The 18,120-nt window shown below is 32.4% G+C and overlaps 2 protein-coding genes across 3 annotated transcripts in view; both read right to left on the reverse strand.

The window, feature by feature from the left end:
- Positions 1 to 2,819: 2,819 nt before the first annotated feature.
- Positions 2,820 to 3,742, reverse strand: LOC129951836 (uncharacterized). The gene is made up of 3 exons (XM_056064185.1): positions 3,498 to 3,742; positions 3,244 to 3,420; positions 2,820 to 3,166 (listed from the first exon to the last, which is right to left on the reverse strand). Exons 1-3 carry the CDS (start codon positions 3,703 to 3,705, stop codon positions 2,883 to 2,885), a joined length of 669 nt encoding a protein of 222 aa, XP_055920160.1. The 5' UTR covers positions 3,706 to 3,742; the 3' UTR covers positions 2,820 to 2,882.
- Positions 3,743 to 8,346: 4,604 nt separating this feature from the next.
- Positions 8,347 to 18,120, reverse strand: part of LOC129951835 (insulin-like growth factor-binding protein complex acid labile subunit) — a 35,135-nt gene continuing 25,361 nt past the window's right edge. For both annotated transcript variants that reach the window (XM_056064183.1, XM_056064184.1), the window contains 7 exons: positions 14,803 to 14,991; positions 12,031 to 12,174; positions 11,711 to 11,830; positions 9,593 to 9,683; positions 9,333 to 9,524; positions 8,717 to 8,872; positions 8,347 to 8,640 (listed from right to left, as the gene is read on the reverse strand). In XM_056064183.1, coding sequence (XP_055920158.1) covers positions 8,489 to 8,640; positions 8,717 to 8,872; positions 9,333 to 9,524; positions 9,593 to 9,683; positions 11,711 to 11,830; positions 12,031 to 12,174; positions 14,803 to 14,988 — 1,041 coding nt within the window. In that variant the 5' untranslated portion in view covers positions 14,989 to 14,991 and the 3' untranslated portion in view covers positions 8,347 to 8,488. The remainder of the gene's footprint in view (positions 8,641 to 8,716; positions 8,873 to 9,332; positions 9,525 to 9,592; positions 9,684 to 11,710; positions 11,831 to 12,030; positions 12,175 to 14,802; positions 14,992 to 18,120) is intronic.

Below are 18,120 nucleotides of genomic sequence, written 5' to 3' on the forward strand. Positions count from 1 at the left end.
AATTGAAATGGTTACAGAAGTGGTTAAGAAACACGCTGTATCTCACAATCAGCGACTGCAAAGTCATACTAACTCTGAAATGGAGACCGTATTAAATGTACGAGACAATGTTCGGAGATTTAGAAGAACCAAGCCTCATGAGCTGATGGGCTAAAAGCTACGGGAAAGTGTTATAACCTTAAACTTCCCCCAATGTGATTTAAAAATTAAGAAATAAAAATCATTTGTTGATCTTTCATAGAGTGGTCCTGATTCACCGGTGGTTTTAGTGCGGTAAGAGTCCCACACTACTCGGTACCGATTCTTACCGAGTGTCTTTTGAAGATTTCCATCGGATAAAAAAAAAAAAATGGTTTTATTTCCAAAATAATTTTGTGGGTCGAAAATTAAAGTTTTTAATTTTACTTTTAAACATTACTCAAAGTTGGTAAAAATTGAATTTCGACTCAAATATCTTTCAATCTTATAAGAAATATTGTTTTCAACATTCGGTAAAATTTTGAGAAAAAACGAACTGACAGTTTTTCTTACAAAAAATAAAAACCTAAACACGAATTAATAAACGTTAGTAAAAAGTGATTCTGGAAACTTTGAAACATTGGCTGTAAACTTATTGTTTTTTGTTTAATTAATTTCATTCATCCAATTTGTATTTTTTATATAAGAAATAAAATCCTTTTAAGAAATTTTACTAAGTTTGGTAAAAATTGGTTAACGACTAAAAAATTTCGTTACAAAAATAGATTTTGAAATCAAGCTCTTTCATCATATGCCACACATTGTTATTAATTTTTAAATTTTGTAGAATAATTTAATTTACAACTTTTTAACAAAACACGAAAACTTACAAACCTGTTAAGCAAGACAAATCGAAAGACAGATTCATAAAATATTTAGTGTACGTAATTTCCCATTAAAAAAACTTGTATTAATTCCTATGTATATGAAAACCATGGTACTCTCATCTTTGTATATCTCGTTCCCGTACGGGAAAATTTAAGCAAGAAAACTTAAGCACCACTACCAATAAAAGGTTTCATTTTAAAAAGCCCGTTATTGGGGCATTAATGAAAAATTAATATAATTTGAAATTTAAACAATTCAATTAAATAATAGTGAATTTTTAGTTACAGTTTGGAATTTTGCAAAAGTTTGCTGACCGTATTTCTTGAAGAGGAAGTGATAACATTTAGCCACCGAGATCTAGTGAATTAACACCTTTCAGGCCAATTATATAATAATAACTATCGATTTATCTTAAAGAATACTAGAAACAGATTCTATAAAAAAGAAACGAAAACAATCGTCCATTTTTCAAAACAGAAACACGTTTTGTAATTTCGAGATTCTGTAGTGAGGGCGAACGAGCTCTTTTGTTTTTTGAGTTACATGATGCAAATCGTTCCCACAACAGAAAAAGTATGTTGGATTTTTCTTTAGAGAACGTCACCCTTGTTTCTTTAAATTAAAAATAAAACCTCTAAATAAGGAAATCTAAATAATGAAGAAGTCCCACAAAAGTATGTCCATAATAACATGCCTTAGTATTTCTCACCGCTTTTCTTGAAACTATATATAATTAGGCAAAAATTCGAAAAGTGGTCTTAGCTCATCCATATAAGTAGAACGATATTACATTTTTTGCTGTATTGGACTTGTTTCCTTAATATTCAAAAATAATCGTACAATTCTTTGCAAGCCCAATTTGTAGCCTTAAAATTATGTCCAGCAATTAAATTATACTAGTTTTCCAGAATCCTCAATTTTTTTTATTTCTCAAACTAAGCTACTAAGTGATCTTGCTGACCATACCAAACCATCAAAAGGGGAGATTAAGTTTCCAAGAGAAGAAACACTTTTATCTGAATATCCACACGTCCACCAACTCTTCCAATTTCGACCGTAAGAAGTCGTTTATCATGTTCCTTAAGAAGTTTCGAAGATAATTTTTTGGATTTCATATAAGAGAAAACCACTCCCAACTCCTTTCAACGCCACAGTTTATTATTCTCCATCAAATATGTTCCAAGACTGTGAATCTATTAGACACAAAAAACAATAATTCTTTAAGATAAATCTATGAATTCCTCCATTTCGCGACACCAACGCTAATAATGCTGCACGTGGTTGCCCTAAAAGTTTCTGTTCATGGGAGTTCTATCACAAATAATCAAATAAACCGTTCCACAAAAGGTTGGTCAGTGGTCACACACATACCGAGAATATCGAGATGTTCAGTCTAATTGATGCAAGTGCCCTCCATGCGTGCATTTCCGATAAGAGAGCCTGATCCCAAACCCTATCAAATGCTTTTGAAATATCATTCACATTCGTTAGAAGAACAAACATTTCATTCAATCCGTTTTGCATTTTTCGTTTGAAAACAATTTCAGCACAAATAGTTCATCGATTCAATTAATTTAAAACATAAAAGATCAAACAGCTTTTCAACAGCCAATTTGGATTTTCCCGGCCCCAAATACGACAATTCTTCATATTAATGTAGCCTCTTTGAAAAAAAAACCAGAGGATTTGTATTTAAGGATCTCATCAGTGAACAAAACATTCGTCATTGATAGTGACTCATCAAGTGCATATTCTGATTCGTAATTTAATAGATTTAGAAAACTCGAACGTATTTCCAAATATCTGCTACTTTGAACTTTTAATACAAAAATGAAACAATGAACCGAACAAATAAAAGACTTTCATTTTTTAAAGCATTATTAAAACTGGTTTATTATATTTTTACTTTTAAAAAATGTGTGCTTAATCTTTAATCGAAAAGACAATAACGTATAAAGCATAAAGTTGTGACACTAATTGATGAGTTTTAAAGTTATTAAATTTATTTGAATATTTGTTTTTATAAATTGTTTGATTTATTCCATTAAAATACGCTCCCGTATCTTGAGCTTTCTCTTGGGCTTTTTAGTTGGTGGTGGTAGGAAACTTTCCAAGAATTCAATTGTGTTCCTAATCGTTTCTGCGCTAACATTTCCAATGTAATTTTTATCGAAGAACACCACCGGAGCAGGTCTGAATTGTTCTATAGCCCGTTGAGCACATGAACAAACTGTTGTTGGAGGATCTGTTGCGATTGTTTCAACTTCGGTATTAATGGGAGCTGGTGGCTCTGTAGTTGGTGGCGGTGGTGCATCAGGATCTAATTCAATATACAAAAGAAACTCTTTACATTATATTTTCGCAAAAAAAATGTATGTATGTATATCTTATACAAACATGAAACTATATTATGAGGACGGAAGCATTCCTTAATTTGTATCCACTTCTGACAATAATTCCTTATAAAACTATCACTCTGCGGAAAAATAGACCGTCCAACTTGGTCTACTTGAACTTGCATAAAATTAGGGAAAAACGGCCATTTTCCTTTTGCAGCAAAAAAACAAACGATATCTAAATACACACAAACAGAAATAAACACTAATTAAGGATTAATTAACTTTTAAAAATACAAAATATCTAGAACAAACATGGAACGTTGAAAAGGTGGAAAAAACTCCGTCGCTCCTCAAACTTGGTCTTTGCTATTATTCCTCTTCCATTTTTATCGTCGTTAATATTTCTCATATTAAATGTAACTTCACCGGATGATGGATTAATTGAATCAAAAAATTTATTTGATGAAACAACAACTGCGACCGCCAGAAGAAGAAACGTAATTTTGTGATGGAAAATCATTGTGCCCGATTATGGTAAGTGTTAACTGTGAACTGAATGTGTCAACTCGAAGGACTAACTCAACAGCTAATTGAATGGGAAGGTTTATTTGCAAGGATATACTCGTAGTACATATAGGTGTGTAGTATGAATTACAAAAATGGTTATGATATCGATTTAATAATGCATTGCATGTTTTTGAGCCGGCACAGGACTAGAACTTTTTTATGTGGGGACATTGAACCGAATGCAATGACACTAGACACAGCCTACAATAGTTTATTGGCCCCTAGTGGGACATACTAGTTGCATGTTTACTCTTTATGTGTCTACTTAAGATAATAAACAATATTAATTACAACATAGAACTATAGTCCGAAACCTAAAAGACTCTAACCGTGTTAAACTATTGATGGTTATAGGCTTTAATTAGGTACATTTTCATGTAAATAGAATTTTTTTAATAGTATAAATTTAAAGAATGACTCATAATTTCAGTATAGTGCGATTTTGAAGGATATTTAAAGGATTGAATAATGTTTTTCTACAAAATCAGAAATGTTTCCGCCTGTACTTAAAAGCGTAAATGATATCATGGGACCAATCACCTTTTGTACCTGTATCGAAGCTAGAGCCCGAAAAAATATCAACATACACAAATCCGCTTACCTTCATTATATCCCCATGTTGTTCAAAAGAGTTGTTCTTCAAATCGGGCGAAACCCTATACCTGCGTAAGTTTATTATAGGCCTCTTTTCACTTGGAGGAAAAACTGCCTTGAAATTACTGATCAATTATCAACTCAAGAAATATCTCGAAAACTGAAAGATTCTTAGTAAGCAGTAATACGGCTTTCTCATCAGGTTTACTTATATCACATTGTTCATCTTACCAAATAGTGGAAGCAGTTTTTACGTTGTTCTGGGGGGGAGTGAGATTATTGCGTTTGACGTTTTAAAAAAATTTGATAAAGTGTTATTAAAAATGCGTCTATGTACGTTGAATATCTTCTTTGTTGGAATAAAAATTAAGTGTTTAACTGTTCAATAAACTCTGGTGTTCCCCAGGATTCTTTTTTTTCACCGACACTCTTGCTCATGCTGCTTCGCTTACAACTTTTTTACGTTCAGCATTTTGTGCTCTTCTTTTAGATTCACAACATTGCTATTGGAACTCGAATGTGGGCCATGAACTATAATGTATGATAAGGTCATAAAGTTCTGTTTTTTTTTAAAGAGTATTTTACGCCCGAATATTTGGCATTTGTATCAAGAAAACAGAACATATAAAATACAAGACGTCGCTAAAAATACAATGAGATGTTGGGTTTTGTAAGGCTACGCAAAAAGTTGTTATCAATTTGTGATGAGGTGATTTTATATAAAACCTATGTACGTCCAAAACTTAAGTACAACTCCGATCTCCGGAATGGTGCTCCAGCAACGACAGTATCTTGTTCTATTCACTCTAAATTCTATTTCACTTTCTTTCATGTGTTTTAAAAAAATAAGATGTACGCTTGAAAATGCAATCCAAATCATTAAATTCAAAGATTACTTTTATTTTTCTCTCGATGAAAAGTCAATAAGCCAATAAAAGAAAAACAACTTTTAGCACTGAATATTTATTATAACTCTGAATGTGAAACTGTATTTATTTCGAAGAAATTCAGCGAAAAAGAAATGCAAAGCTTTAAATATTATGCTAAAATGTCTAAAATCTAACACTTACATATGCAAGAAATTAGAAGAATACTAGATTTTCATATTTTTTGTATGTAATCACTACGAAAATTTCCAGAAAGTGCAAAATTGAAGAATCGCAAGTTAACTCTATAGTTCAGTTTGTACGCAGCCAAATTCCTCAAAGTATCTTAACTTTAAAGCCAGACTCGATACTTTCTGATACCACAAATCGATAGACTAGGGCGTTAATACTAGAATCAGAACAATATGGTCCAACCAGTTCGGTAACAGCTGATTTTTTTGAAATTTTTAAATTCTGTTTAATCTTTTTCATCTATAATTTTGTGTTCACCTCTTCGATTATTTGTTTTAAAATTTTAAAAATATTTGTCAAAATTAAAAAATAGACAAGTCTTAGACGCTTTAGTTCTTACGATTGTTTTTTTTTAATTATCACGTACAAGTGATTTGATGAAAGGTAACGAAACTAGTTTTTTTTGCTAAGACCAGGTAGACGTATACGTAGACATAGTGGCCTTGCTTGTTGTTTTCATATCTTAAGGACTAGAGCAGGGCATGTTCAGAGAAGGTGAAGAACTGTTTCCTCCTCTTCATCATCCATACATCTTCTGCAAAAGTCATTTGAGAATACGCATAGCGACGTGTGTGTCGTGCTTTCCTAATTAGACAGTGTCCGGTTATGGCACCTTATCGAACTTATATGCGATTTGCTTAGAGAGGAAACACCGTCATCGCTTTAAATCTAGTGTTGGCAAGATGTTTTTTGTGACCTGACACGTGGTGATGTTGTTCCACATGGTGTTTGCCTTCACCATAGCGTCTTGCATTACCAATAGCTTACACCTAGCGATTGGTATGCCAGCATTTGTCAAACGTGCTACAATGGGCTGTACTGTACCATTCCTGACGAGTTCATCTGCCTTACAGTTACCTGAAATGCCTCTATGGCGCGGCACCCAGCAAAGGTGAATAATAAACTGTTGTGCCATCTCCATTAGAGATGATCGACAATGTGGACTGTTAGAGCTTGTAGAGATAGAGTCCAGTGATTTGATAGCAGCCTGACTATCTGAGAAAATACGGATATAAGATGTTGATATCACATTTTCTTTAAGCCAGGACAAGACTTCTTTTAAAAGTTCCGCCTGGATCACGCTACAATGATTGGGAAGGCACGTGGATTGACTTATCATCCAGGAATGTCCTATCATCTCAGAAAGATCTGAGAGGTATAGAAATCTCGAAATTTCTGTCGAATTGCTGTTGGGGGATGGTGTAGGCTGTGTGCTATGGAACTGATTCTAAATACCCAAGAATTACCAATTTTGGCCAATTTTGTTTTTAGTCCACTGCAACGAAGCATTGAGGCGAATAGCAGAGCTTGCAGCTATTTGTTTGCTAAAAATGTCAAGAAGTGTTAGGTAGAGTAAGGTGTCCAGTGCCGCAGATGGGGTCGTGCAAAGCGATCCGATTATACATAGGCATGCAGAAGGTTGGACTTTATTTAATTTATCGCGGTTTATAGCTTTCTCTAAAACAGTGACTCTTTCCTGTACGTTGCGTTTCCAATTTAGTTTTTTTTATCTAAAATAAGACCCAAATATTTAGCCTCGTCTGAGAATAGATTCCTTTAATATAGGGAAAGTTGAAAAATGGAATTTTGTATCTCCTCGAAAATAAGACTAAATCGGTTTTGTGTGGGTTAACACCCTGTCCACCGATCTGCCCAAAGTATTAGTCTGTCTAAGGCATTTTGTTAAAGTTCAAATTGTAATCCTCCGCATCCAGACTGGTTATGATTTCATTCACCACTTGGTTCCAAAGAAGAGGGGATACAACACCACCTTGCAGTGTCCCTCTACTAACGAATCGTCTGCCAGAAGAGTTGCCCATTTGTGAAGTAATAATTCTGCTAGTCAGCATTAAATGAAATAACTTCCCAAGCGAACTCTTTTAGAGATGTTAGTACAGATGTGATTGCACATGTGTCCACGTTGTTAAAGGCACTTTTGATGTCAAGGATAGCAACCACAGTGAATTCTTTATTATGGAAGGAATATTCGATTGTGCGTAATAAGTTGCGTAACCATGTTTCCATCGATTTACCCTCACAATAGACACGTTGAAACGAAGACAGAAGTCTTTTATCAATTCTTGGCCGCAAATAGATATGCATCAATCTTTCCTAGGTCTTAAGAAGTAATGATCATAGACTTATAGGTCGTAGATCTTTAGCATTGACTTGCGAGCCTTTACCTGCTTTGGGTATAAAAAACTTTAACTTCTCACCATTCCGAGGGAATATAGATCAAGACCAGGTAAAGACAGCTCGTTAAAATTTCCTCAAGGATTGGTGAAATTATGGCTCACATACCATGAATAGTTCAAAACGACCTTAACTCGCTTAACATTCGACGGATCCACATACAATTTTTAAATAAGAGTCTTGAAATGTCGTACTTTGAGAATTCGTCGAAAATTAAAAATATTTCTCTAGAAAATTCTAACTATAGATGTACAAGATGTGTAGATGTACTTCATCAACAAATAAATGTTGATTTTGAACTCTTGTGTTTATCAATTGAAATGATTACAGAACCATTTGTCCTTTTTCAGTAATATTTTTTTTCAGCTTTCAATACAATGGAAAAGAGTAGATTTCCACCACTGCAAGTGCAACTACCCCTTAAAAGTTTTAAACATAACACTCGATAGTCCTCATGAGTATATACCCTCAAATGCAACTTGGGTCGAACTTTTAAGTACAAAGTTTCGTTCTTTAGCCGTACTATGCGAATGTGTAATACCTTAACACACTCTTTCTTTCACAAAAAAATTACAATGCTTACAATTTTTTCAAAAATAAATAATTTATTTCTTTGTATTATTATATTTTCTTAATTTTACTTAATAATAAAAATTATTATTGGCACTTAAAAATCAATTATTTAAAAATTACAAAAAAAAACAAACTTAACGATTTATTTCCTAAAAAAAACTTACAGCTAAAAATCAAAGCTTGTGAAAATTAAATAATATTATTTATATATGGGTTTATACATACATATATATATATATATGTATTTAATGCACTTGATTACGCAGTATCACATATCATACATTCATCTTGTTGAATTATATTATTTGTTGTTGTTGCTGTAGTTGGATTAATAAAACGTTTCTTTTCTCTCTTCATTTCTTTCTTCTTTTCCTTTCGACGTTTTCGGCGTCTTATGCAGTATAATAAAACTGTAAAATAAAAAGCAAAAATGTTTTTTTTTATATAAAATCCTTTTTATTTATAAAATAAAAATTATTGATTTACTTAATAAAACTAGAAAAACTCCACTTAAACAACCAGCTATCGTAAGCCAAGTTGATTTTGCTGCCGCACTTAACGTCGCTTGGTTGCACTGTTCATATTCGGGTAGCCCTACTGTAATATTGTACAGTGGTGGGCATTCATCGAGTTCTGCACCTACTGGAAAGTAAAAAGAAAGCAAAAAATAAGTTTTGGAATGTACTACAATTTCTGTATTATTATAAAGTAAATTAAAATCTATAACACAAGAATCCGCTTAATTTAAATCCCTGGGAGAAATCTATTTTTCACTTTAAAAGACTGCAAAGACTTCAAGTGAATGCAAGGAACGAATGAAATCTCAATTGATTGCAATCAATTGGGTACATTTAAGGGATTAGAGATAAAATGAATGCAGTATTTTCAAGAGCAAGTGACAGGTGGTTGTAAAATGTTAAGTTCCAATTCTTAGGCGAATTCAATGAAGGTAACCTTTATATTGAAGCTATACAAGATTACATTCCTATAAGAATGCATTCCTTTACATGCCAACTTTTTAAAAATAGATTCATTGACATTACGACCTAGTTCCCTATAGGAACTGTAATGCCTGCAACATTTATAGTTTTTTAAAACTTACCAGGTATCTGGCACATTGGCAAAAATGTATTTTTAATTTTTCTTATATTAATATAATCTAATATTTGATGGCAGGCACATATTGGCATTTGAGTTTTTAATAAGTCTATACTTTTAAGATTGCACATTGTGGCAAGTGTTTCGGTGGTTATTTCCTTAAGAGGATTTGATGAGGCATTTATTTGCCAAAGATCTAAAAAGAAAAAAAAAGTATTGAATTAAAATTGAGATATTTTTTAAATAAAAAAAAGAACAACTTACATGGAACAATTCCTATATCAGGAAGATCTTGAAGACCACATTCAGCTACATTGAAATATTCTAATGGAGCTTGGATTGGCTTTTCAAGTCTCTGAAAAATAAAGCAATCATGAAATTTTATTATTAACATTTTCCTTTTATCATGGTACATTAAGATGTTAAAAATATATTATATAGGTTTCTCCAATGAAAGGTTTGTTTATGATATTTAAAAAAATCAATTGATTTTGCTTAACCGAAGAGTGGAAAAAAGGAATGATTAAAAAGCTTTAAATAAAAGGAGACTTGATGAAGTACGACCCATTTTGCCTGTATAGTCGCGAAAATAATTGCCACGATTATCTTTGAACTTCTATAGATTAACTGGAAGCACAACTTGACGCTGAGCAAGCAGAATTCCGCACTGGATCCCCCTGCATTGATTACATAAACACTTAACAGATCGTCATCTAAAAGTGCGTTGAATATCGATCACCACTTCACCTGTTGTTCATCGATTTTGAGAGCCAGTTTCCATAGTTTACCTGGCTTACTTATACACCGGTTAAGTTTATCTCTATTATCAATTGGACTTGTAATGGGTCTAAATGTCATGTCTTACACGGAGGTAGGTTGCCAGAGGAGTTTGGAGTCCAAAGTGGAGTCAGAGAGGAATGCATACTGTCACGAATTCTCTTATTATTGGTGATCCTGATCAATGATGTGCTGCGGTGGCATTGACAGTAAACGGAGAAATAAGATGGACTCTGACAACACACCTGAAACTTCTAGGGTACAAAGACGATGTATTTGTGCTTTCTTATGAGACAATGAATCTCTATTGAATGGCAACAATAGTCAAGAGAGAAACAGAAATAGTGGAACTGAAAATTTACATAGGAAAAAATAAGATGATCAATTTCAAAGCCTAGCACTCATCATCACTAGTAAATATTGCTCAACAACCAGTAGAAAAATTAGAGAGTTTTCGGTATCCTGGAAGTATTGTCTCTACTGAAGGCGAAACCGAACGAGATATCGGTAGCCTTGTCGAGAAATCTAGGGCTCCGATCGGGATTTTGTGCAATGCTTTTAGGAACAAGTTTCTCAGCTGAAAGACAAAGTTACGACTGTTTCGCTAAATCGTCGAATCAGTATTGTAATACGGTTGAAAGATATAACAGCAAAGAACACTATTGTATTGATAGTCGATTGGACAAACATTTCATAAAGATGTTGACTAAACTGCAGAAAATGCAAAGCAGTGGAATTTATTCACTTAGGAAGGCAGAAAAGTCGGTAGACCGAAAAGGAAAAAAGGTGGAGAAAAATAGTCAAGGAGGAATCTTCGAGATTAGAGAAGAGCTGAAGGAAGCTTAAACACACAGCCCGAAACAGCAGACTATGGGGCATAGGAGTAGTTGAGGCCATATGTCCCACTAGGGATCACCCACGGACTTTATAATTTAAAGACCTGAGTAAGTAAGTAAGTATAAGATGTAATCAAGACTATGTCATCACCAGCCCAAAAACAGAAACATATTTTCTACCATTACCAAACCCCCAGTTCCAGATCATTTTAATAAACTTAAATGACCTGAATAGCAAATATACTACGTTGCTGGAGACTGACCGGTTTGAGCTATTTAGTGAACTATAAGCTGTAAAAGTCCAAGACCTAAGTATTAAGGCAAAACACTTTGCAAAGTTTGACAAGGAATAGATGAACCTGGGGTTTCGTCAAAACTACGGGTTACAGAACCAACATTCTCAGTTTTTCTTGAGCGACGTATAACGTTTCAGTTTTTCATCTAACTGACTAACTTGTCTCAATAGCCTAAATTTTTTAAATTAGTTTTACTTTTGTCGGACGAAAAAGAGTTGTACAAACATGTAAATTGGTTTTGTTTTTATATTGTTTTCTGTAGTAAATTATAATATTTTCAAAGAATTTTTAAAGCAAATATCCTTTCATTTCTAGTAATGGTAGTTTTTACATATCTAACGTCAAAATATTAAAGCTTTGAAAATAACAGGTGCCCTAGAACGAGTCTATTCAAAAAGAAACTTCTTATTGGAAAGCCTTTAACCATTTTTTCGTAGTAATTAATTATTGATTTCATAAGTAACTTAACTCACCTTCAAGTCATTGTTTAAATTGATCAAATCATTACTATCGACATAAAGATTTCTCAGTGATGGCAACTGAAATATTTCCAATGGAATTGTCAAGAGGGCATTATTCGATAAATCAATTTCCTGCAAAAGACAACAAGTAGAACAAAAGAAAAGAATGAATAAGTCCATAAGTTAAGTACAAATATAATAAAACAAAACAATAAAGAACACATTTTTAATCATCATTGGTATTATACTTTTAATTGTAATTTTGATTGCGATTGCGTTTATCAAAATATTGACATTATTTGTATTCCCCACTGACAAAGCAAAATGTTTACCTGTAATGATGACAAGTGTGCGAAAGTTTCAGGTTCCACGGACTGAATCATATTTTCGTAGAGCAAAAGATACTTTATCTTTCCGTATCGTTTGAATGAGTGTCTCTTGAGTTTCTTTATTCGATTAAATGCTAAATCTAATACCTGGAAAATAGGAAAAAGAATAATTTCTTGTTAAACGTTCTTATATCTGGTATTGAACTTTAAATTAAGTGTGGATTAGAGAAGATGAGAACAGAAAAAAATGCATTTGAAATGGTTTCTTAATTGATTCTTCTCCTGAAAGATATAAATTCGAATTTAAATAGGATACAATTGCAAAGACCACAAAATAGGGTGATTCGAAAACAAGTTTAAGCTATAATTTTATAAGAGTCAGTTTACACTTCTTTCTTTATATATTATTCATGATATAGTAATTCTAGCTCGCCGGATTCCGTTTGATGGTATCAAGTTCTTAACCTCGAAATATAAGACTTTTTTTGCACTTTCTTAAGTTAAGTTAAAAAATGAGTTTTTGACACAAAAAACAATGTTTAGAATTTTAGACTATGTCACAATTTAAGCTAAAACAAATTTTTAAAATATTAAAGATGCAAATTGTGAATCAATCTACTTTCTTTTAAAACGTTTCATTTGAGACTTGAAATAGCAAAACAGAATTAAAATGTCCCTTTTTTCAAAATTTAAAATCACCCTGTATACATTTTGTACTTTATTACTTGTCACTGCATGTGACTAAGTGATGATGGGAAACAGCTTATTGTTAATTTTAATTAATTTCAATTGGAGGGCATTTCGTTGATGAATGAAGAAGTACGAGAACATAAAAGTATATTGTAGAGGTTTGTTACGTATATTCTCAGAAAAATAAGTTCTGTTTCTTTGTTTTGTTCTAGTTGGAAAATCTTTTGTTCATTTAAAATAAAATTTCAAAATAAATAAATTAAGATCACTCGCATTGCCCTTTATGTTCAATTGAAGAAGGTATTCAAAATAAGACCTAATTGTAGCTAATTGGTAAAAAGACAAAACAAATACAAAACTTGATCTGATCTCGATCTGTTCTTTGAATTAATTTATTCGAGAAAAAGAATACAATTTTTGACTTTTATAATTCAATTGATCTTAAAATATGCATTAATAATTTATGTGGCTTACATTTTTCATTTTAAAAAGGCATAGGCTCTAATTGATGAAAAATATAGATATTAAATATTAATAAGTTACTTTAACTATCTCGGGAACTGGGCTTTGACAACTCGCGAAATTGTCTCCTAGATGTATTCCTTTTAAAGTAAATGCTCAAACCTAAAATCTTTTGCTCAAATGGTTTTAGAGTAATTAATTTTTCCTCTAAAATGATTCTAAGGTAGCGGACAAACTTTGTTTTGTTTAAAAATTCTGCTAAATTAAAACTGAAGCTAGCGGAAGAACATATGAAAATATTATTTAGCTTATGTCCAAAATTAAAGCTTTTTTATCAAAAAGGAATCCTTTGGATAATATGTATTACAATTCTAAGTTTCAAAAGCAAATTTCCGACTCACTGCAGATGGTTGGAGGAATTTCAAATGACTTTGAAACAAATTGACAGAAATTGTAGCTTTCGAAAATGAAGTTTGTTGAACAAACCAACATATTGTAGTTTGAACGGATTTTTGAAATGTTCAAGTTCTTACTAAGAAAAGCTAGCTAAGTTTTTTTTCTTAAAAGTATTTTCCTTTTGAAAATTTTATAAATTTGTATGCTTAAATTTGAAAAACGAAAATTACCCTTTAACTACAAACAAAAATAATTTCGAAATACCACAATAGCTTCAAAAGAAGCATCAAAAACCATTTTTTGAAAAGCTTACATATCGCACCAAAATTTATTAGTTTCTTATTATTTTCTTTCTTCAGACTTATTTAAAACTAATGCCAGCTACCAATTTGTTCTTTGCTGAAGCAACTAGCTTTTAATTAGCTACGACTTTAAGAATAAACTTGTTAAAGCTAAGTCTGAAATCAGTTAGTCGTGGAACAAGCATCTTTAAAACAGATATATTGGACATATACAGTACGAATTTGTAGACTACAGTCTAAGAGCTCTCAGTATGTCTAATGAAAAACTTCCAAAGATAAAATGAGGAAAAAACAAGCTGAATGAATTAATGAATGGAAGGAACTAAGCCAACGATAAGGAACGGAACATATCCTCAACTGCTGTGACTTCAGCGAATGGAAACACAAGCGTTACAAGCTAATTGCAAACGTTAATTGCGAGTGTAGAGAAGGGTATTTAATGAAAGCAACAAGTTCGGTTCATAGAACAGTATACAGAAGCAGTCTAAACCATAATCTCAATGCGTGGAATTATTTCCGGAGTGAATACAGTGTGGAGGAAATCTCTATGATATGAAATTTAAGAAGTGAACTTCTTTGCCTCAATTAAATCTCAAATAAATACAAAATTATTTAATTCCTATCCTGAAGGTAGAACTAATAATTTCAATTTTGAGTTTAGAGAAGTTTCAAAGTGTTCACAGAAATTCGTAAAAAAGGATTTTTAGCATCATTTTAACGAATACAAATTTATACTTGAATCTTATTTAAAATGTTCACAAAGTGTTGTTTTTTATTCCAAATTATTTTTCAGTTATGTATCATATAATACTGAACTTTAATTTTGAATATTTAATATCAACGTTTTTGCTATATAATAATATTATTTGAGGGCCATAAAATGCTAAGACTTAAAATACATACATAATTTGAATCTTACGCTTACCTCAACTGACGTACTCAAAAACTGCGGCACTTCCCTTAAATTCATATCGAAACACTTGACTTTTGTGAGTCTATCCACTTTCAAATATTTACATTTCCTTTCGTCTTGACTGATAAATCCAAAAGCCAGCATCTTTGCAAATATAATGATATAAGATATCTGCAATATTATGATGCGTAAGTCCATATTCTATTAATGGAAGAAGAAAAAAACCCAAAGAGAACACTTAATTAGTCACATTAAATTCATATTAATATTTAAATAACGATAGAAATTATGTTTTATTAAATTAAAACGGTCAATTGATATAACTTCACTTTTCAAAAAAAAATATACATAGACCAACTTCACAATTAATTCCTTCACTTGCCTTAGACGACTATTTTGATGACTAACAATAAGAAGCTCTCGTTCCCACAGTATAAAAAATAATAAAACCAGACCACTGATTGAATTTAACATGCAAATCTTGACCTAACTGAGACCATTCTATTAAACTAATCTGAACTTCAATTAAAGGGAATTTATGAATGTATATGTATATAGCAAAGTGTAGTTTTTTTGTGTTCTTCCAGATCAGCTGAGCCTGCAAGAATATGCAGACTGTCTGATGCAATAATTGTTTTTTTTCTAAGTCTTAACAAGTTGACGACTATCCAGTACTAAGGTTGAAGATAAATGGAAGAAGTCTTTAGAGTTTCTTCTTAATTTTTTGAAGATGACAGTTGACCAAACGATCGACGACTCCTGTGAGAATATTTTGTCTAAATTGGAAAATAAGAAGGTAACACGTTTATCTAAAACGTTAAAGGATCAAATAGGATGACACACACATGCATTTTTGTATTGGAAGGTCTCAGAATTTAGGTACTTAGTCACCTTAAAGCAGGTAGAGTCTACTATAAGAAGTAAAAAAATGCAATGCGCTACACTGAAGAAAATTAAAAATACTTTTACTTCAAATTTTTGTAGTACCCGTGGCATGATGGTTAGTGCGTTGGACTGTCATGTAAGGGGTCTTGGGTTCAATCCCTGCCTGTGCCACCTTAATTTAAAAAAAAAAATTAATTTTCGCAGGTACTGCCTCTTGCAAGGAATTGACAAATCCTTTAAGAGCAATTCTTGTAATGAAAAAGTGCTTTCTCAACTTATCCGTTCGGATTTGGCATTAAAGTGTAGGTCCCTTCCATTCCTGACAACAGTACTCGCACACAGAAATGGTTGAGAGTTGTAAGTCACTAGGCCCTGGTTCCCAATGGACTGTTGCGCCACCCAATTTATTTTTTATTTACTTCAATTTTTTGTTACTTTTTACTCAATTTTCGGACGTTTAGTATAATTTAAATTAATTAGGAAAACAAGAAAGGATTTTTTTCATATTTTGACAAACGAAGTGATTTTATAACTCTCTCCAGAAATAAGCTAAAGGAAAGCTTATCTGGGGTAGAATCGGCTAAGTTGATAGTTGATAGTGGTTCGATAGATAGAGACATGTTGTCGAAATGACTCTCACTTTATTAAATAAAACGATTCTTTTATGCTGTATGGGCCCTGCATTTTAAACGACGTCCAGAACTAAAAATTGATGATTAATAATGTAGTTTTCTTTCCTTTAACTAAGACATTATTACAGTTTATTTAAAAAAAAAAAAAAATGGGCAAACATTTTGAACAATATTGATACAATGGCAACATTAATATTTTTTGGTTCGAGGTTATAGTGAAATAATATATAAGACTATGTAAGATAACCATGACAAAAGCTTCAAGCTAAGTAAAGGTATTTGGATTGCTATCCAGACCCGTCAACATCTTCTTCCGACAAATAGATGTGCTGTCCTGCCTCCTCTTCAATTTGGTGTTGGAGAAAGCAATTCAAGACTGTGATAGACAAAGATCATTCAAAGGGACATTCATCTATAGAGAACTGTTTGATCCAGATTAATCGAGTGTACAAAAATTGTACATTGTGGTTTAATCTCCGAGAAACCCTGGAAATCCAACCGCAATCAAGATAGGTAAACACGAATTCGAAGCGTTCCACAATATTCCACCTAACTTAAGGCAGTAGTAGCAACCGATGATATACTTACTTACTTACTTAAGGTGGCGCTACATTCCGGGGTGGATCTGATCCTCAATCAACATGCGTCTCCAGCCAGCCCGATTCCTAGATAGCTGTCTCGAGTTTCGCACGCCAATTTGGTTGAAGTCTTCACCCACCTGAGTGCGCCACCTGAGTCGCGGTCTTTCTCTATTGCGCCGTCTCTCGGGATTTTGTTCGAACACCGATGACATACAGAAGAAGAAATACGCGGAAGTCTGCTTAAAGCCAACAGAACCTGATATCGTTTATCAAGACACTTTAAATCCAAAACCATCACCATTTCAAAATTTATAAGACAATGGACCTGCCAGTAATTCACTCAAGAATTCGTGACTTTGTTGCTCAGTCAAAGATAACTTAACCTTTTATACGCGTTCGAGAGAAAAGTCTTACGGAGATTAGTTTACCCTATTTTTAAGGAAAGCCAAGTTCGAAGGGGGTTAATAAAGTTAGTGAAATAATGTTCTAGTCTTTTCATATTTTTTTTCTTCGTTTTCTAACTTGTTAGATATAAATTATGACTGAAAATTAAATTTCTTAAAATAATTTAAATGGTCATTAAAAAAGTATTGACATTTTGACATGAGTGAACTAATATCTTTCAAAGTGATACAGCTGAAGTTTTAAATGTCTTATTTGTACAATATCTATGTTTTTTTACAGTGTATGTTCTCTAGAAAAGGATACTATTTTCATAGAATCAATTCCATTCACACAAATGTTTTGTTTTTATTTAAAACGATCTCTGTTGGTTCAAATACAATTTAACAACGATCTGTTGTAAGTTAGTTACGATCTTTATAGAGATACCTTACCTACAACACTAATTTTCCACTATAGGTATAAATTACATATATTTTATGTTGTTTAATATTTCTTCTTATTTCAGAAAGGAATCATCAGTGATTGGTCTACCTGTCTACCTGGGCTACGAAGGTAGTCCTATTAGTTGATGAAAATGTACCTAATCCTCTAAGTTGTACCTACACAATCCTTACACACGAGTATGTCTATTCACAAAACAATGACTATAAAGTTTGAAAAGGTATAACTGCTATCATGTATGTCTAATTCAGGTAGTTACCTACAAAAATATTGTTATTTTAAAGTCACTTTTCACAGAATACAGGGTGAGCCATTTCTATTAAAACACAGGTTATTTTGACACTTTAATACTGTTTTCCGCTCGAAATTTTGACAAAGAGTCAGTA

This window comes from Eupeodes corollae, chromosome 3 (genome assembly GCF_945859685.1).
Source record: "Eupeodes corollae chromosome 3, idEupCoro1.1, whole genome shotgun sequence".
In the NCBI taxonomy this organism is placed as follows: domain Eukaryota; kingdom Metazoa; phylum Arthropoda; class Insecta; order Diptera; family Syrphidae; genus Eupeodes; species Eupeodes corollae.

What these genes read in the sequence shown, in the direction of transcription:
- LOC129951836 (XM_056064185.1), bottom strand. Translation starts at nt 3,705, where the DNA reads ATGATTTTCCATCACAAAATTACGTTTCTTCTTCTGGCGGTCGCAGTT. An exon ending in CCACCTTTTCAACGTTCCAT is followed by an intron (nt 3,421 to 3,497) that starts GTTTGTTCTAGA and finishes GTGTGTATTTAG; the next exon opens with ATATCGTTTGTTTTTTTGCT. An exon ending in TCCTCATAATATAGTTTCAT is followed by an intron (nt 3,167 to 3,243) that starts GTTTGTATAAGA and finishes ATATTGAATTAG; the next exon opens with ATCCTGATGCACCACCGCCA.